The 24,327-nt window shown below is 40.8% G+C and overlaps 1 protein-coding gene across 2 annotated transcripts; it reads left to right on the top strand.

The window, feature by feature from the left end:
- The first annotated feature begins 10,023 nt into the window (after nucleotides 1-10,023).
- LOC134541025 (replication protein A 14 kDa subunit-like) lies at nucleotides 10,024-20,037 on the top strand. 2 transcript variants are annotated; one of them, XM_063384166.1, is made up of 3 exons: nucleotides 10,024-10,246; nucleotides 12,953-13,139; nucleotides 18,267-19,844. In XM_063384166.1, exons 1-3 carry the CDS (start codon nucleotides 10,139-10,141, stop codon nucleotides 18,332-18,334), a joined length of 363 nt encoding a protein of 120 aa, XP_063240236.1. In that variant the 5' UTR covers nucleotides 10,024-10,138; the 3' UTR covers nucleotides 18,335-19,844. The 2 variants fall into 2 exon arrangements, with proteins under 2 accessions (XP_063240236.1, XP_063240242.1); XM_063384172.1 differs by lacking the exon at nucleotides 10,024-10,246 and adding an exon at nucleotides 10,458-11,633 and having other exon boundaries at nucleotides 18,267-20,037.
- Nucleotides 20,038-24,327: the final 4,290 nt, after the last annotated feature.

Below are 24,327 nucleotides of genomic sequence, written 5' to 3'. Positions count from 1 at the left end.
AGACACATCCACTATTCTCTTCGTCAAATCGGTCTCTAGTTGTGACGCTATAATCCGTGCCTAACATCCCGCACCACAGCATAAAAAAAACAAGTCCAAGTCTCTCTTGCAGTAAATGTAGTTTTCTCGCGCGGCCCAACATAAAAAGAAATATAGTTTAGTTCACGGGGTTAAAGATTTCTGACGCTATTTAGGTCTGAGTTTGTGATCACTATAGTCGCTCTGCTTTTCGTTCCATTGAAAACTCAACCTGATGTCTAGTTGTTAATATCAAGTGCGTCGAGGCTTACTTTCAGTCCATGCAGCGTGCTGGATGACAGCACCTGGCTGGGCACTGCTCGAAGCGTGAATGGAATACTGGCTTCCATTTTGCTGCAGTCCAACACACTTGCTCCCGCAAGCCGAAGTGCACTCCACCAGCCGCTAGCCCCGTCTGCCCGCTAGCCAGCCGCAGTCGTTCACTCGTCCACGCCTCCCCATGACGTCACACCGCTCCGCGCGCGCCGTGGTGTTGGCTCGTGGAAACACAAACGCAGATCCGCTAATGTCCGTAATGTTCTTTTGTTTTTTACCATACTTTAAGCGAGTTGGAGACAAACGCCAAATTAACTATAATATCATATAATATAATCTAAACCAAATCAATTTAAAAGACGTTAATAATAAAGACGCTCAAACTACAAATTAATTATAAAAGTGAAACTAATGTGACGTCGTACCGACCATGGCCGTTAAGCCCGTGCTCCGCACCGCCAGTACCGTATCCCGTTTTCGGAGCGCGCCCCTTTGCCTAGCCGGAATTAGGCGAGCGCCTCGGGGGTGACCCCAATAGACGTAATGAAACTTAAAGGTACGGAACCCCTGAAGCTCGAACCCAAAATCAATTAAGCGAAAAGCCATTAGTACGAAATTACTAATTACCCGACATGTAATAAGTGCGTCGTAGCCATTCCGGGCGAGTACACCACGCACGGAGCAGACAACAAACCTCATTAACAGTCACTGCGGCCACTGGCCTTAATTAAAATGCCCGTGACTATGATCAAGTCAGAATAGGAGAAATCCCTCTAAAACAATTCGCAGTGGGACAATATGTTAGTAAATTTACAGTCGCCAACTTGATGTCACAATTTAAATAATTAAATACATTAAAACCATTGTTAAGCCTTAAGCACCCAATTACCAGATGCTACATTTTAATTGGGCACCGGGAACATGTTTTAACTGGTAATAGAGTAAATTCAATTAATATAAGTTTTTTGACGCCGACTCACAAAGAAGAGAAAGTTTCGGCCATGTTCGGCAGTCTCCAACCACATCGCGCCGGGAACAGACGTGTGTCTGTGGGCAGCATCCAAGTTTTCTTTCATTGATTATTTTTACTCTGTACTAAATCTTTAAATTTAAAACCTTTTGTTAATTCACCGCTGCCCACGTCGACTCGGCTCGTATTTTGCGGAACCGGGCCTATCCCGACCGTCTTCATTGTGATGCCACGCTGCGTAGCATATCTCTCACGTAAGTGTTTCGCCGAACTTAGGAGCCCGCTCATCACGCCCCCCCCCCCTCCCCCCTGCACCCGTTAACTTTCGGCGCTGGCCGTCTCCAGCGAGCATCGACCCACGTCCCGCGAGACTGCCGCGGTAACCATTGTCACATTGTCATATAGTGTTGTGTTTTTTTTTTCCTTGTTAACAAATTTTGGTGAGAATTTTTGTAGCGGGGCTGAACCGTGGAGCGGACTTGTAGAGCGTACCCTGTACCCACATGGACCCCCGGTGAAACTCCCAAATTAAATGTATTCTCGCCAACTCGTATATCATTTTCCGTAATCTCCCGTCCTCCACACGGCCGAGCGGCCTTCACTGTCAAGGTAGAACCATTCAGGTTACATTCAAGCCGTGTACCTGGCAGGGCACGCAGGGGCAGAGTACCCACGACCCAACATCAACGGCCTAGCAGCCCGCTAGCCTGGCGCCCCTCCGGACAACAAGAGCATCGCGACGCCCGTAGCGCCCGTCAGGTACCCCCCGGACCTTTCACAGAGGTCGGGTGACGGCAAATAGCGCCCAACGTGGGGCCTAACTACAGCCAAAAATCACGAAAAACGCACCAAATTCAGACAAAGGGGATAGAAGAATGCCATTTTGACGCGCGCTGTAGAATTTGGTGCTCAGAGGAGCAGCGACAAAGGGACCACCCGGAAGAGTGCGTCACCGCCCGCACCGACCCTCGCCAACTTTCACTTTCACCCCCACCCTTCCCTTTGGCCTTTCAGCGAACATCCTCGCCAGCGCACCCCACCCCCCTCCATCAACCTTCACATCCTCGCGCTCTCCGCTTTGTGCGGCTGTCTGGGCGCTCTCGGCCGCCACTACACACGGCTATCCGCATCCCCCCTTCGCAGTGGCCAGTCTCGGCTCTCCCTTTTGTGCGGCTGTCCGGGCGCCTCTCAGCCAGCTGCCCGAATCAGCGCGCGCGCCAACCCCCCTCTCCCCTCATCAACCACCGGGAGAATGTTTGTCAACAGAGCCACGTGCGCGCGCGGGCTAGATATCCACATCAAAGCCCCGCGCAATGCGATGGCGGCCAGGATCAAGACCGAAGAGCTTCTGGAACTGTGGCACAACAGCACGGAGACGCAGGCACAGGCAAGAACACCACCAGTGAACAACACCCCCCTGCTGGTCCACCACACACCGGTGACCCCCGCACCACCGACCACCCGCGCCAGCGACTGGAGCTCGCACACCGACCACACGACGCACGCCCCAGGGACGACCGAGGCCAAATGCGCGTGGCTCGCCCTGAAGGACCTGGCACGAGCCCTGCTACCCAGCAGAGTGACTCTGCCGGAGTTCACCGGAGCCCTGCATGAGGATCCGAGGGATTTCCTGAGGCTGTGCGAAGCACGCCTAATCGGGTGCCGGATGCACCAGTCCGAATGGACAGAGCGGGTTAGCCATCAGCTACGAGGGACCGCCCGGAGCTGGTGGAGCATGTGGGGCAGATTCGCAATGCCGTGGAGCGAATTCGCGAACGAGTTCAGCCACCGATTCGACACCGGATCGCCCCGTGTTGAGTGTTCCGCCCACTTCTATGGGACACGGCAGAGGGACGACGAAGCAGTCGAGGCGTTCATAGCCACGAAAATACGACTGTTCCGCCGCATCTCACCCGGCACCAACCTGTCCGGGGCCCTGCCCGTCATCACGAGCTTGGTGAGAGACGAGCTGCAACCCTTCCTGCGACGCTACCACGCCGGTGGCGTAGCAGAGTACGTGCAGGAAGCACGCGAGACAGAGTGCAACTTTCAGCGGGCCTGCAACCGCGGCCCCGCCGCGAACGCCCCAGAGAATGACAGCCCACCGGAAGCCCGGCAAAACACGGCACCACGGGACACGCCCCCATACCAGCCCAGAGGACCACGAGCCTTTGAGGCGCCGCCATCTTGGCGGGCGGAGCGTCCGCCGCAGGACGCCACGGCACGGGAACACGTCCCTCTGTGTCACTAGGGGGTGCCCGCGCGGCGAACGTCACTGGCACAGATAGTGTCCGTGGGGATTCCGGGTGGCGCGACCCGCCATGCCGCCGTGCCAGGAGGCACACGTGAGACCACCCCCGCCGCAACGCGCCAGCCCGCCGGCCCCAGGTATAGGGCGCCCTCTCCCCGCACCCGCCCACAGCCACGCGCTCGGTGAGGGACACGCCCTCCCGACCTTGGGACAGCTGGGTCACCCGCTGGACAACTTGTTCCACATCCCCGTGGAGGTCAACGGACAGCCGGCCGCCGTGCTTGTCGACACCGGAGCGAGCGACGTCTTCATGCGGCCCTCGTTCGTGCCCGCAGGCACGTTACCACCGGACAGCGGCGAGCTACGCCTGGCCACCACGACGCACACAGGGCGGATGCTGGGACACGCCGAGATCGCGGTGAGTACCAGAGAATCGGACAGTTGTGTATCTGCGGTGGTGGTGCAGGATTTGCGCGAGGAGGTGGTGCTGGGACTCTCCTGGCTAGCCCAGCAAGACGCTGTCTTAGCGCTGGAACCTCCCCGCCTCATCCTGGGGCGGGCGGAGAGATGTGTAGTGTACGCCCTAGGACAGACGCTCCTCCACCAGGACACGGTACTGGCCCTAGTGGACGTGCGCATCGACGTCCCCCCCACTCACTGGGCTGAGGTAAACAATATCCTGCCCCCCACACATGCCAGCACAGCTGCCGACGGGCTTGAGACTCCTCCCGACGCACACCCGCCCGGAGGACCGGAAACGGACACAGTACATGACCCCCGCGAGGTCCCCTGCTCCACAGCAGCCCCGACACAAAGGGAAGCCCCCGAAAGCAAGCCCTCCCCGAGGCAAGAGGAGCCCGCGGGGACATACACCACGCCACACCGGCAGAGAAGGGGCCGACCCCGCCGTGCCCGGCACCGGGTAATGAAGGTCGCGGGGGAGTGCCCCGAGGGGAGTAGCCCGCGAGAGCGCCCCCGACGGGAGCATCGACCCCCGGCCCACCTGGCCGAGTACGTCCTGGGCAGCCTCGTCACGTCGCCCCACACATCATGCGCCGCATAACCGCCTCCCGGCCCAGCTGCCCACGCAGCGACCGAGGCGGCGTCCGCCTGCGCCGACACTCCAAGCGCTGTGGCGCCGTCACCCGGCCCAGCTGCCCACGCAGCGACCGAGGCGGCGTCCGCCTGCGCCAGCACCTCGTGCGTCGCGGCGCCGCCTCCTGGCCCAGCTGCCCACGCAGCGATCGAGGCGGCGTCCGCCTGCGCCAGTACCTCATGCGCCGCAGTGCCGCCTCCCGGCCCAGCTGCCCACGCAGCGACCGAGGCGGCGTCCGCCTGCGCCGACACTCCACGCGCCGCGGCGCAGCCTCCCGGCCCAGCTGCCCACACAGCGACCAAGGCGGCGTCCGCCTGCACCGACACTCCACGCGCCGCGGCGCCGCCTCCCGGCATAGCTGCCCACACAGCGACCGAGGCGGCGTCCGCCTGCGCCAGCACCTCATGTGCCGTGGCACCGCCTCCCGGCCCAGCTGCCCACGCAGCGACCGAGACGGCGTCCGCCTGCGCCAGCACCTCATGCGCCGCCAGCGCTATGGCGCCACGCGCCATGGGATCGCGTGTCGAAGGGTGCAGGCTGTGCTAGGGGTCGTCGTACCGCGGGAGCGGGAACACGGGGCGGAGACGGGCTTCCACTGGGGGGGGGCGTATGATGTCGTACCGACCATGGCCGTTAAGCCCGTGCTCCGCACCGCCAGTACCGTATCCCGTTTTCGGAGCGCGCCCCTTTGCCTAGCCGGAATTAGGCGAGCGCCTCGGGGGTGACCCCAATAGACGTAATGAAACTTAAAGGTACGGAACCCCTGAAGCTCGAACCCAAAATCAATTAAGCGAAAAGCCATTAGTACGAAATTACTAATTACCCGACATGTAATAAGTGCGTCGTAGCCATTCCGGGCGAGTACACCACGCACGGAGCAGACAACAAACCTCATTAACAGTCACTGCGGCCACTGGCCTTAATTAAAATGCCCGTGACTATGATCAAGTCAGAATAGGAGAAATCCCTCTAAAACAATTCGCAGTGGGACAATATGTTAGTAAATTTACAGTCGCCAACTTGATGTCACAATTTAAATAATTAAATACATTAAAACCATTGTTAAGCCTTAAGCACCCAATTACCAGATGCTACATTTTAATTGGGCACCTGGAACATGTTTTAACTGGTAATAGAGTAAATTCAATTAATATAAGTTTTTTGACGCCGACTCACAAAGAAGAGAAAGTTTCTCTTCCTTGCGAGGCGGCCATGTTCGGCAGTCTCCAACCACATCGCGCCGGGAACAGACGTGTGTCTGTGGGCAGCATCCAAGTTTTCTTTCATTGATTATTTTTACTCTGTACTAAATCTTTAAATTTAAAACCTTTTGTTAATTCACCGCTGCCCACGTAGACTCGGCGCATATTTTGCGGAACCGGGCCTATCCCGACCGTCTTCATTGTGATACCGCGCTGCGTAGCGTATCACTCACGTAAGTGTTTCGCCGAACTTAGGAGCCTGCTTATCGAGCCCCCCCCCCCCCCTCCCCCCTGCACCCGTTAACTTTCGGCGCTGGCCGTCTCCAGCGAGCATCGACCCACGTTCCGCGAGACTGCCGCGGTAACCATTATCACGTAGTGTTGTGTTTTTTTTTTTTTTCCTTGTTAACAAGTGTTGGTGAGAATTTTTGTAGCGGGGCTGAACCGCGGAGCGGACTTGTAGAGTGTACCCTGTACCCACATGGACCCCAGGTGAAACTCCCAAATTAAATGTATTCTCGCCAACTCGTATATCATTTTCCGTAATCTCCCGTCCTCCACACGGCCGAGCGGCCTTCACAGTCTAGGTAGAACCATTCAGGTTACATTCAAGCCGTGTACTTGGCGGGGCACGCGGGGGCAGAGTACCCACGACCCAACATCAACGGCCTAGCAGCCCGCTAGCCTGGCGCCCCTCCGGACAACAAGGTCATCGCGACGCCCGTAGCGCCCGTCAGGTACCCCCCGGACCTTTCACAGAGGTCGGGTGACGGCAAATGGAGGCGTAGCAATCGCCTCACTGTCCTGGTCGTGTCTGCCTGTCTAACCCCAATTCCTTCACATGCACAAGATGGCAGTTTCATGCGCACTGGTTTCCTTGGTGTTTGCGGATCACGGAAAAACAATGGAATTATTAATTTTTGTCACATGCATAGGTGCCAAATGCCATCACTCGAGGTCTTGAGCTCGGTACCCGGGGTGAGCCTAGTAGTTGCTGGTGTCTCTTTTGAGGTGTTAGTTCTCCAGGAGGGTGCCAGGCTAGTCTTAAAAGCATCTAGTCGTTGGTGTGGTTGGTGTCGGCCCCAGCGTGCACTACTAAGCTCCTAGGCTATATTATTTAGGGTATGGTGGCTGAACACAATAAACACATGCATGTAATTACCTGACAGTGTTACTTGAACTGATGGGAAATGCGAGGAACAGCTCGTCCGTCCTAGTTGATGACCCGTTGTCGATTGCCGTTGACCGCGGCCGGCCTAGGAGGGGGGGGGGGGGTCAGCCTGCATAGGCTAAGCTAGGGGTGCGGTCTCGCAGCGAGGTCCGGTACTGGCGGGGTGGAGACCGGGCTTCTCTGTCACAGGCAGTACGACGTCATTAGTCATTGGTCATTTTTGGAGTGGGAGCTTTACTTCCCTTCTTCAGTCTCGACTTGCCACATTGCCACGCATCGCAGGCAACGATGTAGAAATCTGGCCGCCTCCAGAACAATTTCTTTGGTTAACTTTCCTTCGTGCACTTCAGGATAGAACCCTGTCAATATACTAATGTTTTCTGCAGTTTGTCTATGGGAAATTCTGAGTCTGTACGTATGAATAACTCTTATGTTGTAATAAAGTAGTGTTATGCTGAACCTAACACCTGGAGCTGGTAGTGATTTTCTCAGGTCCTCTCATACACACGTCAACATTTCGGCCAGCTGTGTGGGCTTAAAAAGCCGCAACTGCTCCACATTGATGTGGAGCTGCTCTACTGAGCTGACAATAGGTACTCATCAACTTTCCAGCTTTGTTCAGATCAGTGACAATCACCTCATTTCACCTCCATGAGAGACTCGGAGGCGAAAAAATAAAACAAATAAAATGTTTAATACATTCTGAATATCTTTGTATACAATCCTTTAACCATCAGACACTTTAATATATTCCTGGTGTAGAAGTGAGTTACTTGATAGTCATGTTACACTATCGCATTACTGTTAGGGATAAATTGAACATAAATCTGGAAAATTCTTGAATTCACCCTCAACCTGTGTATGCATGATATATACCATTCACTGTCTGTTCAGCTCCCAACTTTGGCTGCAAGCATTTTTCCCCTCACAAAATAAATAAGAAACAAAAAAAAATATTTTTCAAAAATTAAATACATAGTTTAAACTTAGAGAACACAGATAAAAAAAATAATGTTTGCAGTGTTACAAAATTTATATACAATAGATTTTAGTTTCAAATCAGTGCAGAAGTGTTGTCGTCTTATGGTCTGCCTCGAGGTGTGTGGTGAAGATGTAGATGTCTGGCCAGGCATTTACAAGCAGGATTGAGGTGTGTGTAGTAAACACAAGACTAATTCTCGGGGCATAATGTCACCATGTGTCAGGGGCGGCTGCAGGTGGGTCACACAAGGTTATTGGAGTATTAGCCCCACAGGATGCTATTAGTACTGTTACAAATTATAAACGAAAGATCTTGGATGAGTAGTTTATTACACGAAGGCACACATACACAATGATGTCTTGGATGTGGCCTGTCCTTAGCACGAGGCAGTAGTCTGTTTTATATGCGACCAGGAGGAAGTTAAGATGGTAAGAAGCTTACATAGTGATGTTAGAACCATTTTAAATACAGTGTAATGTATTTATGCATGGGTACAGGCAAATCTACACTCCTTGCAACTATTATTAAAAGAAGGCAACTGAATTTCACGACCACTTCGGTATCTTGCAGCTTACACATGCACAAGGGCACAAATAACATTGAAGCCCAGATGATGTTTGGAATTAGTACACCGAAGTTTCAACATTACTTGGCCATAATTAATTAATTGGGGACACCCACTGGCATTGTGGATCCCATTAAAATTATACAATAATACAGAATTGCATTGAAGACAAGTTCACCGCACTGCCCTGCATTGGCTACACACACACACACACACTATTGAAGTGACGATGGAGCAAAATGGAAGGAGCACCGACATTTGGAATCGTATCATATTGAACACCGCCTGGCTGGAAATTAAGTCTAATGCCTGGTGGTGCTACAAGTGGGCACTGATAGTCCTCGTCCCTTAAAACATGAAAATATGTCTGCACACATTTCGTTACAAATAATGGCTATGTGTGGGAAAGCCAATGAAAGTCACAATGATATAATTAATTTAAGTGAGGCCTGCGACACGAGCCCAAATATGAGACTGGCTGTGTGTGACTTACTACGGGCCAGAGAAATGATGGTTATATAAAACTTTCACTATGAATAATGAGACCCAATCAGTTAGGAAAAAACTGATGGGCCTCATGGTGCTGTGCTATCCATCCCTGAACGATATTGATTCGGAACTGCCTCCCCTGATGGGAATGACCTCTTCAGGGGTGTTTTCGGTGGTACATGTGTCTAGAATTGGTCTAGAGCAAGGCCACATTTGCATAAACTTAAGCGAAAGTACAGTTTTGATTCATTGATTACATATATATGACCTTTTTTAGAATAATTATACCTGACAAATTCATTAAAAACGAAAGCCCTGGTGCTCGAATTGTGCACAAGACTCGTTGCAACTACCTACCTAAGATTGATAGGTACTCTTGGCCCATATTTGGTGCACCGCACTGCCTTGCCTTGGCTACACACTCTCTATTGAAGTGGCGATGGAGCAAAATGGCCTAAATCACCACAAGGAGCACCGACATTTGGAATCGTATCACATCGGTGGCCAGAATTAACAGTAATATATTGAGACACGAATATGTATTCCACCCCAAAACAAAGTGAAAATATAATGTTTATCGTAATGACATGGAAAAAAGGTGCCTTTGGATTATACCCCAGTTTATTATTATTTATTTCAATATCAGTTTGCACCATGATGTGTTGTCACAGCAGCTCGCTAGCTCTTCCGACTAGTCGCTCAGTGTAGGATATGTTGTAAGCCATATTGTCATCACTGAAGTGGTAGGCATCATGGAACCAGAGATTAGAGAAATGGAACAGATGCTTTTCAGAGCTCCTGAGCGATGGACTGTCACCCCTTACTCATTTTACATTAATATAAATTAATATTTAGCTATTTTGAGTGGATAAAATTGTGTTTACTCAACTAATAACTTAATTGTGATCGCTTAAGCAAAATGTCTTGAGTTTGTAGGAATCGTCGATATTGGATCAAATCGTTCCGTACTGTGCAGTATTACGCTCACTCTATTTATATAACTATTCTATGACAATTTTGTAATATCCCGCGCACTAATCGCGCGTGTGATTTGTTTGGTTAATTTTATGGTTGATTTTGATGTTCCTTAGGTCTCTTAAAATAATCATTAAAAAGCTATGAAAATGCCAGCGGGGCTTAGTAATGTTACCAGAAGTCGTATTAACGGGCGCCTACTGGCGCAGCATTTAGGGAAGGAAGTAACTATCCTAGGAGAGGTATCTAAGGCAAGTGAAAATTTTTAGTTTTTAAAAATCGAATTTATAAATTATTATTGTTTTTTTATTGTGAGCATGGTCGTGAAAGTATCTACTTTAAGACAAAAGACCTATATGCTTATAAAAGTAAGGGATTTTAAAACATGATGTGACATGTACGCATTTTACTTTCTATTAATTTTTGTGTGCGATTTTTTTTTTTTTTTTTTTTTTTTTTTTTAATTAAAAGAAGGCGTCATGCTTAGTCGGTAATACTGAACGATAAAAGTTGTTTCATAAAAATGAAAGTAAATTGCAAAGATTGATTTTTTTTTCGTTTGATACATTCTTTATTTAAAAGCTTATTGAAATGTGTTAAATACTTTTCTGTTAATTTACAATTTTAATAGTTGGTAAGGTTAGCTACTTTATTTTGAAAAGATTTTTAAATAGTTTGCTATATTTAAAATACTGTAAAATAGTGTGGATTGTTGGTTAGGTTAATAACATTTAAAACCAGCCTAACTTAACCATCTGTCAAAATTATTTCACAGTATTTCAAATGTAGCTAATCCAACCTAACCAATCCTTATATATAACGGGTAGCAATTGATAACCTACTTAAAATATTGCAATATCCTTATACCAGACATGGGCAGGGGAGGGCCAGATATAATAAAACATTATCTAGGTGGGTCGAAAAAAAATTAAACAAAACACATTTTTATAAGTGATAAACTTTATTTTTGATTTTTAAATAATAAATGTCAATAAACACAACCAACAAAGCAAAACTATAGGAACACAAGCCAGACACACAGCTGTAGAGGTGACTTGACACTAACTATGTGACTGGACACTAACTATGTGACTGTCCGAACTACACTGACCTTGAGAACAGACGAAACAAAAATGGTAGCTTTCGATTTGTTCCGAACTTTGCGGAGCAACACCGTGCGCTCTACAGGCCAGGCACTGTGAAGACGCCAGTGTGAACACTGCCACACACATTGTACTCCACATTGCCATGCTACCGATCTACAGACACCTACTACGGCACTACACCTACGCGAGGTTGCGTGCAAATTCAGTTAATATTAGATGTGATAATACCATACTTAAAACGCAGTGAGAATAAAACCGTTGTTCTATTCTAGCTACATAGAAAATATATTTTGTTCTATGTGTAATTGTAGGGGTTTTCAAAAACCATGTCGCGGGCCGAATTGACTTTGGCCTGCGGGCCGTATTTTTCTCATGAATGCCTTATACAGAATCATTATGAAATGTGACAGGAGCCAAAGAAGATCAATGTTCACAAGTTTTATATTCATTTTCATAGAAAATATCTTTTCGTTCAGTATTACTGCTTAGTTTCTTGTAAATGTGGCGCTACATTAACAAATTGTTGGCGGAGGTAACAACTATTTCAAGATATTAAATTAAATATGAGGCATTTATACAATCACCTAGGGTTATATTTACTTGGGCTTCACAGATGGACAATAGCAAACTACAGCAATGTATTCACATAAAAAGGATATGCAGTTTAGGAAACAGGAACTCAGGGAATAGAAACACACAAAAACTTACTTTTAGTGGAGGCAGTAAAACTGCAACATACTGGTTGCAACAGGCAACTAGTATGTTACATGCCCACACAGGAACTGGCATTGAAAACAAGTGAAATCATTCTATTATGATTTGTGTGGTAGATAAGGGTAGCTTGTGAATGTACATACTATAGGTATGGCAGAAAAAAATCTTCAAAACATTATCTTATATATGTTTATGACAAAAATTAAGCATGACACAAGATCCATTAAATCAATGGTTTTGTTAAAATATTATGTGGCTGTCATAAAAAGTTGATACAAAAAATAATGACAAAAAGTAATTAAGTTATAATATTACTTAATTACAAAGAAGCAGTAGTCGATCAAAAATCTGCAATAAATATCATCACACAAAGTAGGGAACTGACCTTGAGAAGGTTAATAGTATGGAGGTTCAAGGCAACTAGAAAAAAATACCCCAAATACTAAAGTGTAAATACATACAACTTCAAGGGATTTAAACTTTACACAAAACTGATTAGGCTGTGTAAACCGCCCAGGGCAAAAACCGTTTTTGTAATATTTTAGACTCGCATATATCCTTAGTGGATGTGAAGCTTAATATTTACAGCATCTTCTGCTTATGCCCCAATAATTTTGAACGAACGCTTGTGCAACTTTGTGCTATTTATGATAGTTTGGAATTCACCAAAATGATCAATTTAGGTGATTTAAGGGTTTCGGGACATCATTTGTAAATTTTTTTTGGAACATTGGAGTGTGTGTAAATCTCAGGCTTCCACAATTTATCCATTGTCAGTCTTTTGTACGTATCAGCAGTTGATTGGCTGTGTCAAAATTTAATTTCAATTGTGAATGAAATTTATAATAATGTGTTCCATATGTTACTAATGTTACGAAGTCATGACATAAATTTGTGTAATATTTCACTGAATTCATGGTGCATCAATTAATTTTCCGAAGAATGTTGGGCATGTGTCGAGAGATATTTTTTTGTGTGGCTCAGATTGTCAAAAGAGACAAGTTGAAACTAACGAACATGTGTTTATGGGCTCATTAACCAAGAATAGTATAACACACTTATTAAGTATTCAGGCAGCCTCTTGAACTCCACAATGATGATGTAATTGGTAGGGGGGTGTTTTCGTGTGGTTTCCAGGTGAATCCTAATGGAATGTCATTTGAAATCCTGACGACGGACGAGCAGCGACTGACTGTGAACATGAAGCACCCCCTGGAGGAGCCGGTGACAGGCGTCATAGAGGTGCGGGGCACTGCCCAGGGCCGCACCATGCTGATGTGCGACTCCTACATCATGTTCCCTGCAGAGATCACCGCCCTGTTCGGTAAGGGCGATTGGTTTTGTTATTCCCACCGAGGATCTAAATTAGAATCTTGCAATGCTTAAGGAGCCTGTCCTAATCAGGAGTGTATTTGTGTTAGTGAGGCAGTATGTAAGCTCATTGGTACTTCTAGTACGTATTGCGCTGAAGCACAAGGCCCTGAACTAGTACGCAGTCTTCTCATCATGCATAGGGCAACTGTGAGATTGAGTGGTAACGATAACATATGGCCAAGATATGAAGATAAAGGTGTAATGCAAGGCCCTTGGGTGCTTTAAAATTCCCTACCGGATGCTTCATTTCTAAAAATTATTCTGAAAACAGTTGTTTTAAGTCTTTTCCACTCTTCTATAAATACAATTTAAAAATGAAATATAAAAACAGACACAATCAGATATAAATTACAGTTTTTAAATCAAGTCGTTATTCTGAAGCTCTGACTCTGTGTGTGGGCCCAGAGAGGTGGTTCTTAAGCCCAGTACACATGGACCATTTTTTAGTGCACAAAAGATAAACAAAAAGTGAACACTAATTTCTGTTCTAGCAGCAGACACTCTTTAATCCTGTGTTCTTTGGTTTGGCCCATGCACTGATCAAACCACTCACATTCAGATTTTTCGGGCATTTCAAATCCCATCAAAAATTAAATAAATATCATGAAAAATGTTTAAAAATACTTTTGTTAGCTAACAACAATTAATTGTTGAAGTTTTATTGTCACTTCACTTAACTTGTGTGTCCCATTACATTTAAAAATTTAACTCAAAAGTTTGTTAATTATTAAAGTGCAGTCACAGTTTAGAATGTCTAGAGTGATACTACTCATGCTGCCATCTGCCTTGTAGGCAGGTCCATACACGACATTGTGGTACACTGGTGTCTTTGTTTTACACTTGCCTCTTTCCGCCTTGTTAGTAGAGATGACTTAGCTGTTGGCAGTCTCGACTATAAACCACCTCTCGCTTAATGTTGCCAGATACCTAACACATTTTGAAGTTTAGATGTGCTTCTTTAGAATTCTAGACGTATGAGAAGCATCATGAGAACACATACTGTAATTTATAATTATATTGTATCTCACTTATAAATGGTAATAAATGGCCACTTTTTTTACTTTAACTTACATCAAGCAACAATTCACACACATCCATTGATGCACATTCATATGAAAATTATAATGCACTCTTGATAAACAAATTAATATAATGCAAGTAAATAACACATCAAAATTAGAATTGTAAAATGAGTCACCAGACACAACGCGTTGTTTGGTCGCCGGTGGGCTGATTTCAGAAATGTGTGTCAAAGGAAATAGCTGATGTACTTGCTTGCAGGACAGAACCTCATTTCTCCGAAGACACACGGCCTGTTTGGAAGTGAGTCTCGTCCTTTGTCTGTTGCAGCACGCTCTTAAGCTGATTAGCTAGGTCTTCACAGTCCTGGGCACGAAAACAGGAACAATTGAGATAGTGTTGCTTTAACAAATAAATTCCATTGTTCGTGAACAGCTTCTACGATTTCACTCTCCATCAAACTTAAATAACAAAAAACTTTACTCTGGTAAACTTTTTAATGTGTCAGTTTCTGAAAAAATACACTTTAGGATTTTAAAAAATTTATATAACTTGTTAACTTCTCATGAAAAGTTTTTGTCTTGAGATTTGTTCTTTGGCATCCACAAACATGAATTTATTTACACAAATATTCTAAATATAAATATATTTGGGGGGGGGGGGGGGGATACATCAAAACAATTCCTGGTGAAAAAGTTAAATTTTTATATATTATTTCAGCCCCTAATGGTGAAATTATGTATGCAAAATATATGTTGCCTGATGAATGTTTTTATGCTGTACAATATGCAAAAATCTCTTAGTCCAAAGTTCAATCTGAAATACGTAGGATATTTGGGACAGCATACTCAGAAACATGGACAGTGCTTATGGCAGTTAACTTGTGTTAGAAAGAGAGGTCAATCACCTATTTACTTCCATGCTGCAATCCAAGAGTGGGATGCTCTAGGTATATCTTTTATTAGTGATAAAACGGATAGCTGTTTGGCCGGATAGCCGGATATTCAGCTGAACATTGCCGATTGGCACATGGTAATGAGCAAGCTCGCGTGGGTGGCGCACAAACGATCGGGCGGACTCTGGTGAATTTGGGTCTTTTTGTTCATGAGCGAAGTTAGGAAGTGTTTCATTGACTTGTTGAATTGATTGCAAACATGATCATTTGAGGTTATTAAAAAACGTGCTATTGTAGTTTGAGGTTTTTATGAAAATATTTTTAATATAATTCTAAACAGATATAGAAACAAAAAATTACATCGTAAAGAAAAGTTCGCCTTTCTGTGAATATTTTGATATGAAGAGTTATGATCAAAAGTTTTCTGTTTGTTATGCAATGTTAAAATTTCTTGTGGTGCTGAAAGTAAATAAAGAGGTACCATGTACCAAACAAAATGAGCTTATTTTTTTTAATTTTGTTTTTAATTATTTCAAGAATATTTTCTTAACGTTATTGGTGTAAATTTTATATTCTTTTATATAAAACAGTTTTTTGAATTAACTTCTGAGTCACCCAGACAATACGATAACAACAAAATCATTTGCACAGAGTTTTCGTTTTTTAATTACTTTTCACAAGTCATGTTTGTAGCAGAGTTTTGTTGACGGTATCCTATTTTTTCTAGGTACTTCTGCCATGAAAAATTGTATAAAAACAAAACATCCAGATGAACTTCGTACACTGAAAAAAGATCCAGCCGTTGTCGTGCCTACTACAATGCCTTTAGCCATCCTGGGGACAGGTTCATCTTCAGTATCAGCAAAAACATAATTGACTATGACAGAATAATTCGAATATAAATTTCTTTGGCCGTAAATGACGCAAAAGCCAAGAAGTACCATTATTTAATAGCAGAAATATTTGCACTAGACAACGAGCCATGGTAGAAAGAACCGCATTCACTAGATCCCTAGAACGAGCTTTACTCCGCTATCAATTGCCAGGCTCCCTGCAGCAGCTTGTACAGCGAAATACTTTTTCTGAAGTTGGCTGATTCTGTGAAGACAAGCGAAACCATTTGTTGCCTCTTAGTGCAGTACAAGTACTAATTTTTTAATTTTATTTTTTGTAAAATTTAAATATGATTATATTTGTTATGTGGATTAAATATAGTACCTAAATTTCATATTTCTTTTTTTTTTTTTTATCTGGTAACCGGTCAGATACTCTCTTATTATCCAATATTCAGCCAGATACCGGATAATTATGTACTGAATATTTGTTTTATCACTAGTTTTTATCCTTTATTACCACTCGCTTGCAGATAACCCAGGGTGTCTACATATCATGGGGGTGCGGAAAGTCACGAAAAAGTAACTAAACTGAAGACCTATAAGTCAAACTTTAATTTCCATCAGCTTTTTGCCTAATCATAATTTTTTTGACACCTCACTTTTGCATGTTAAATATAAATATTTGAAGAATCTCCTCTTAAATATTGTGGAAATTATCGCATAAAATCTCTTAGCTTTGTTACTAAAAACTAAGAAAGTTCTTGCAAATGTAGTTAAATGTTTTATATTTGCTGTGTTTAATTTTGATTAACGTATATGTATAAATTACCCTTTCATAAAAAAAATTATAATTTTGTGCATGCTTTGCTGAAACATGTACTTTACTTGATGACAAATATGAGACAGAAAAGATTTAGCTAATAAAACAATTTTAGGTTTTAATTGTAAAAAATTTTATTTTCTAGCAAAAACCCACTAAAAATGACTTTGCACTGGCCACTTGCTAAAAGCTAGACACTGTTTCTTGTTAACGTTTGTTGAAGGTAATATTTTCTATTGTATGATATATTTTTATTTGGGAAATGTCTACTTTCTTAAAAAAAAAAAATATTTTCATAACAATTTTATTAAAGTGTCCATTTGAAACTTCTGAAAATGGAATAATAGACATGCATTTTGCTAACAGGTATTATTTAGTGCTTATGCTTAATTTTTTCGACAAAAAAAATGTTTAAGATGCCCGTGTGTGGTATCTATTTGTTTCAAAGATATGTGACTAATAAAAAAATTATTATTTTTTACATAAGATCACTTATTTCCTTTCAACACACTGCTGAAAATGAACTTCGAATTTGCCACTCTATAAAGGTTAAGCACAATTTGTTGTTCATCCTTATATACCCTTCTAAAGTATCAATTTATTCAGAAATACAGTATGTATTTAAGTAAATGTTTCAATGTTAAATTGTGTAATATTTCCATTAAATACAACTTACTGACCATAGTAAAAGATTCAACAATTTGAGTTGAAATGCGTTATTAGGTTTATACCTACTGCGTGCACATTCATTTTGTGGATTATTTATTATTTTTTCTTGGTAGTCCTGTTCAAACTATATTGCCATTTAATAATCTAACAAAATCACTAATCCAACATGGTTGTGGTCAGTGAACATGCCAAATTAAACAGCTTTTACCATAGTCTGCAGTATGTAAAAAAGATAGGAAAACACACATTGGCATTATTATATAAACCAATTTAACTCCACTAAAAAATTATGTACTAGACTGATAAACAAATATTTATCTCCACATAGTCAGGAATTTTTATTTTAACAAATAGATCATGCTTCAGTCTGGTCTAACATCTCAAAACTCACATGTTGATTACAAGCAGTTCAAGCATAAATTTCTGTATTTATAATCATCCTTTACTATTGTGAGAGGATGCCCTCTCAGGTTCCAGCAGATCCTTAGAACACAGCCTAATGCAGGAACCCAGTTCCCATTACTGTACATCATTGGATCTTCTGTGCACTGGATCCATTGAAGAAGGATTATTTTTTCAGTGGAGCCTCACTGAAAATTTATAAATATGCCTATAATTTACTCCATTTCTAACAATAAAAGCAAAATGTAGAAAGTGTGTGTAATTTATCTTGCCTGTGCAATTAAGCTGAACCTAAGAATGTCCGTGATGATTGTCATTCAGTATGCAGGGTGCAGAAAGTGTACTTCAATGCTATATGGAGAATTATTTGTGTACAATAAACCATAGTAGAATAAATATTTTAATTCTTGCAATGTATTGTAATTTTGCTTCCAGATAAGGCACAGTTCAACACCGCAGTCACCTTGATAAACACCATCGCCAACCCCTGGGCCCCTTCGTAATGATTCTGGTGCAGCCTCTTGCAATGAAACAAACAAAACAGCTCTGCAACAATTATTTTCTTGTTGCTCGTACAGCATGTCAGTAATTTTGAATTTGTGTAAAATCCACATAGGCTCTCATAGTCCACATTCAGAACTTATTAGGTTGTTATTTTCTTATGGTTTTGCAATGATGCTTATGAACATGTAACTATATTGTGGTACAGAAGAACCTCATTAAGTTGATCATTTGGCGCATCTGATCCAGGGTAATGAAAATCCAGGTAAACTGAAAACTTAAAGAAAAATTTATGCAAGGCAATGTACTTGTAGGCAATGTCCTTTATATTGAACATAACATATTTGAAACTTAATAAATGCAGCTTATGAATTTGTAATCAGTAACACATAACAAACCCATGTGTACAGGTGATTCTACTGTATGAAAGGGACAGATTTCAATTATTTTGTGAAGCGGTTAAATAATTTATATTTTGGACTTCCACTCCATAACAATATTATCATCTCACCTGGGTACAGATTGCTAGAGAAGAAATTTGTGTATGTACACTTTAATTAATTACACTGCCTTTAAGGTTCATATTCATTCCAATAAAAAAATTGAAAGATGAATTGTACAAAACATCACATCTGTAGTTTGTGTCTTTTCTCATTATTAAAAGCATATGCCAGACTATTGCAGGATTGTTTTGTTAAAACTAACCCCCTTTTCCATCATTATGATGCACTTGTTCATGACTTTGTCATTGTCACACCTGCACATTCACTCAGTCTGTACTATTTGATTGTATTAAAGAAGTTCGGATACTACTCAGAAGAAACAACATATTTCAGTATGTTGTTTACCATTTTTTAGAGTTATATTTCCTGAATGATTTTTTTAAGAAGAGCTTGGAATCACAGATGCAATGTAATACAGTAAAAACTATCATAAGAGAATAACACTTAAGATAATTTCTTGTATAATAAGTTAAAAAATTCTTAGTGCTTGTCTTGGAAATACATAAAAAATTTTAAGCACCTTGAACTTCTTAACAGGGTTCTTAATTGATCAGAGACTTTTCTTTAGAGCAGTTTATTGCAACTTTTTTTAAATACTGTTGTACAGTATAAGAATTTTTCTTTGGTCTCAGCATTAAAACTATGTTGATTTTCCATAATCCGGAAAATTGCTAATTTGCCATGGCCCTGAATGTGTCAGATTAAAGACAGACTGTGACATACTAAATATATGAGAAACTATTTGCAATGTGTTGACTTGGTTGTTTAGTTTACCGCAGAGGATGGTAAGTAGCTAATAGATATATGTATAAATTTTTTGTAGTAAGTTTTTTTTTATAATATTTTAAACCCTGAACATTAAACAAGAAATATATGTTTATGTTGAAATTATTTATTACTAATTGGTCTGATTCTTATATGGAGAAACTATTTACAAAAAGCAAGCAAATAACATTGTGAAGAAAATTCTCAGGAAAATTATATAAATTGTCTATGCCTGCTTAATGTCACTGATGTACTGTTGTGGGTAGAGGAAAGAAATGGTGGAGAGCGATAAAACCGAAATAAAAGCGGAAATACACTTGATACACCACCTAAAACCAAAATGCACCTAAGGCAAAACACAAAAACAGTTAAATTCACCTCAATTACCTGATTTTTTTTTTGTGACAGAGTGTGTGTGTGTGTGTGTATATATTGTGTGTATATATTATGTATGTATATTATTTATATATATATATAAAATTCATTTCACATATCTTCAGCCTAGGCTTGTAGTTAAAAACCTCAACTATTATGTACTACGTAAAAAAAAAGTGTTTCTATTTATAATTTTTTAATGTGAAGTAAATAAAAACAAGTCTATAGCTGATACCGTAAAGACATGGCTAAAGGCTTGCAGAGAAACATCACAAGAAAATGTATAATGATTTTGGAGTTATAAAATTGCATACTGACTTTTTGAATCATATTAATTGTAAGTAATAAGATGGTGACAAAAAGTAATTTTAAAAAATTGGTTGTCTGTAAAGTCGGTTAACGGACGATAGTTTAACGTGACGTCATAACAAAACATTGATGAAATGATTGCATACTTTTATGAATAAAATTGAATCATTTTTATTGAATTATCACTATTTTGTATGGATACAAAGAAGGAGTGAAATGAAATCTACAATTTAATTGATAAATTTACTTTTATTTGCACTCATTAATTATAATATGTTTATTACTTTAACGAAGAGATTATTTTAACTATAACTTTTATACATGTTTGCTATTTAACTTCTTCCAATCTGTGTTATTCTGTTAAGGATAGGACGATGATAGGAAAAGTAGGAAACGAATGGGAGTGTTTCAAGTTTAATGTGCCTCGAAAAAGTCAAATCGAGTGGAAGAGAGATAGATGCGGCACAAGCGAACAATGAGCGTAACGGGACACTTTTTTGTGCGTGCAGCTGGCGTTCATCGATTTATTAGACGTCACGTCAAAAATTGAAAATATGTTAGCACCAGAAGTAAACTTTAGGCCCAAAACCAAACATTTTTTGTCCCACTGCTTAAAATGTTATGTAGGGTTAATGTTTCCAATATCACCATTCTTTGTTTTGATAATTGAGTGATTTTATATAATAATGCACAATACTTTAATTTTAAAAACTATTATGCTACTTGTCAAAATATAAAATTATAAAATCTTAGCTCTAGACATTGCATTTTAAAAAAATGTTTGGCTGTACTTTTTTATTGTCATATTTATAACTTTCTCCAGAATTAATGAATATTACAGAAGAAAACTAAATGTTTTAGTTGCAGTTTTTTTTGTTAAAATTTCATCTGTAGGTATATGTAGTATTGTTTTATATACACATTTTAAGTATTGTAACACGAATTGGTGAAGCAATTGATCAATGTAATTGTGCTTGATACATATTTCATACTAGCTGCCCAACCCGGCTTCGCACGGCTATACTAATAGAAAAAAATTAAGCCACATCTCCCATTTACAGTAATGGTAAATTAAAAAAAATTCAGTGAAAATTTATTACAATGCTGTATAATGTACCGGAGAGAACATGAATAGCACCGATGGTTTCCCGACTCGTGCACGCATCGTACAACTGATGTACCCGTACTTCGCTACGGCAGTCTACAGGCAGATCACTCTTGCGCCGCTCATTATACATGCCCCTCCTTGTGGGTACGCCACTGCCGCACGATGCCCGTTGCCATGGAGACGCAGAAGGCATGAACAATGCAAAATCCTGTTCTCATGCAGACAAAGTACCCTCTGTTGCCTGGTTTTAACCACCCATGGGATCTAATTTTCGGAAAATGTCATCCTGCGTAAGATACGGAACATTACTGTAAAGTTTCAAGTCTGTAAAATATATATACTTGAAAAAAAAAGGACAATAAAAAAACAAATTATACACAGAGGAAAAAAAACAATAGTTTAGGTTTGTGATTTAAAGTGATAAAAAGTATTTAAATACTAATTGAACTCTTATGAGGGTACTGATTGCTTCGTTGTTATTATCACACGGGTGTTTTTTACTTGTATGGGAAAATTAAGAATGGTAAGGCATCTAGTGCGTGGCAACAATGTTAATAGGCAATAGCGCCTGCGGCATTAATACACACTTCGTACGTGTACTGCATATTGTATCTAACCCCCTCCAATGCATTTGATTCTAAATTGGACTTTTAGTTAGGATCCCTAATGTTATTGATAATATAATATAGCCTATAGCCTTCCTCGATAAATGTAATATCCCACTCTGAAAGAATTTTTCAAATCGGACTAGTGGTTCCTGAGATTAGCGCGTTCAAACAAACAAACTCTTCAGCTTTATAATATCAGTATAGATTACGTAAGTGTTAATTTTTAATTAAAAAATTTATTTTATTTTAACACCACAAAATCTTGGCTCTAGTTTTGAGTGAAGAAAAATTGTTGATGGTAGCTATTGCATTTACAAATGTGAAGTGAAACTAATGCTGATTGAACAAGGCTTTAAAATAACATTTAATTTTTTTCACAATAATAGCTGAAGTATTTCTTTATTTAATTAGTATAAAAATGTTCCAGGTAAACACTATTTGTAAGAATATTATTAAAAGTATTTTTGGTAAGATTCACAGACTGCAAATCAAACTCCAGTTTAAAATCCATTGTATGTGGATTTTATACAATATTTTAAACATTTTCATTTGAGCAATTAATATAATTTACAGACCCAAAGAAAAACCATGTTCAGCTCAAAATAAACAGCCCAAGAGCTCAGCAAATTTTGAGTAGGTGTTTTATGCACTTTTGACAATTTGCACAGTAGAACCATAATACTGTAAGAGTAAGAAATAGAAATTTCTTGAACGTTTTTGATAGTTTCGTTACTGAGCATTGCGCAAATTTTACAAAATAAAAATATTTCCAAAAACAAATTTTTAGTTTACATAATATACCTATTATTTGAATAGGTAATCGTAAATAAAACACATTACTAAACAAAATGAAAACCTAAGACTTTTTAGTGGTTATGAAAAATGGCCATGCTGCCCAACACTTGGAAGTTTTTAAATGTGCAGAAAATATGTTTTAGGTACACTGAAATTTACATCGCATATTAGTAATTTTTAAGCATACATGCAAAACTCCTAACACAGTGGGTTTAAATAATTGCCAGACATAAAAGACAATTGCATGAGTGCAAGTGAAAAGTTGTTATGGGTAGGGCCAGCGAAATGGCTCTTGCTCACTGTGCTGTTTGTTATTGACTGCTGAAAGGTTCACTTTACTCTTGATAAAGTATCAAATGTTGATGCGGTAGTTAATTTTTTTGCTATTATAATCCATTTTCTGCTTTGTTGTATTTTTGTGTAAATTTACAAAAATTGTACAACATAAATATTGTTATTTTGCATTTACAAATATTTCATGGCAGTAAAGCTATTTAAATTCAATTTAATAAAACACCTTTGTTGTACAAATATATAAAACTTATTACATGTTGGTTATGTTTTTATTGAAGATTTTTATAGTTTAACTTTTAAAGAAAATTGAAAATAGGTTGCAAAATATGTTGGGTACGAGTTATAAACTTTCGGAAACGAGCTATTGACAAAACTACAATGTGAGAAAAAGAGAATCAGCAAAATTGGCACCTTGCATGGCTCTTAAAAAATTATTTTTGGTATGTAAAAATACAATTATGACAAAAGGAAGACACTAAACATTTAACAATATTAGATAAATAATTGTCACTAGTATGCACTAGTACCTACATATAATAAATGTCACTTTTCTTTTTATTTATTGTTTTTGTTCCCATCTTTATTGACCGAGGTTACACACACTACCCATCATCCACCCCCAAGATGAGACCAGCCAATAAGAATCTCACAAAAACTTGTAATTGGCTTGGCTGTCTCTTTCTAATTACTGTGGCTCCAGCAGCTGACAATAAGCATTCTCACTCACTCTCAGGCCTACCCATAATGCCTTTCACTCACTCTCATTTAATTTTATTTTACATCTGGAAATTATTTAAACTTGCTATTTTAGACTTTTTTGCATGCATGCTTTAAAATACCTATTGCATATGCCTTTTAAATTTCAGCATTCCTAAAATATTTCTTGCGTACCTATATTCAATATTCAAGTTTTTGGCAGCAAATTACTAACAAGAATTTCCATTTCCTACTTTAATAGTGTTAAAGTTCCTTGAGCAAAATATTTAAGTGCCTAAAACACTACCATCAAAATTCATCATTTACTCTAGAGCTCTAAAAACAGGTACAAAGTGGAAATAGCCCATAATAATACCTACAATGTAAAGTCAACCAAAATGAAAATCATCCTACTGTGGTTGAGAAACTGCATTAGGTAAAGTGTGCCATGAATAATTCTTGTGTGTCTGGTAACAAAAAATAAAAATCTTTACAATCTTTCATATTACAGTCCCATGCACACATTCACATATAACCTGAAA

Source organism: Bacillus rossius, chromosome 1 (assembly GCF_032445375.1).
Source record: "Bacillus rossius redtenbacheri isolate Brsri chromosome 1, Brsri_v3, whole genome shotgun sequence".
Classification (NCBI taxonomy): domain Eukaryota; kingdom Metazoa; phylum Arthropoda; class Insecta; order Phasmatodea; family Bacillidae; genus Bacillus; species Bacillus rossius.
This window is presented reverse-complemented; position numbering and strand designations above follow the sequence as displayed.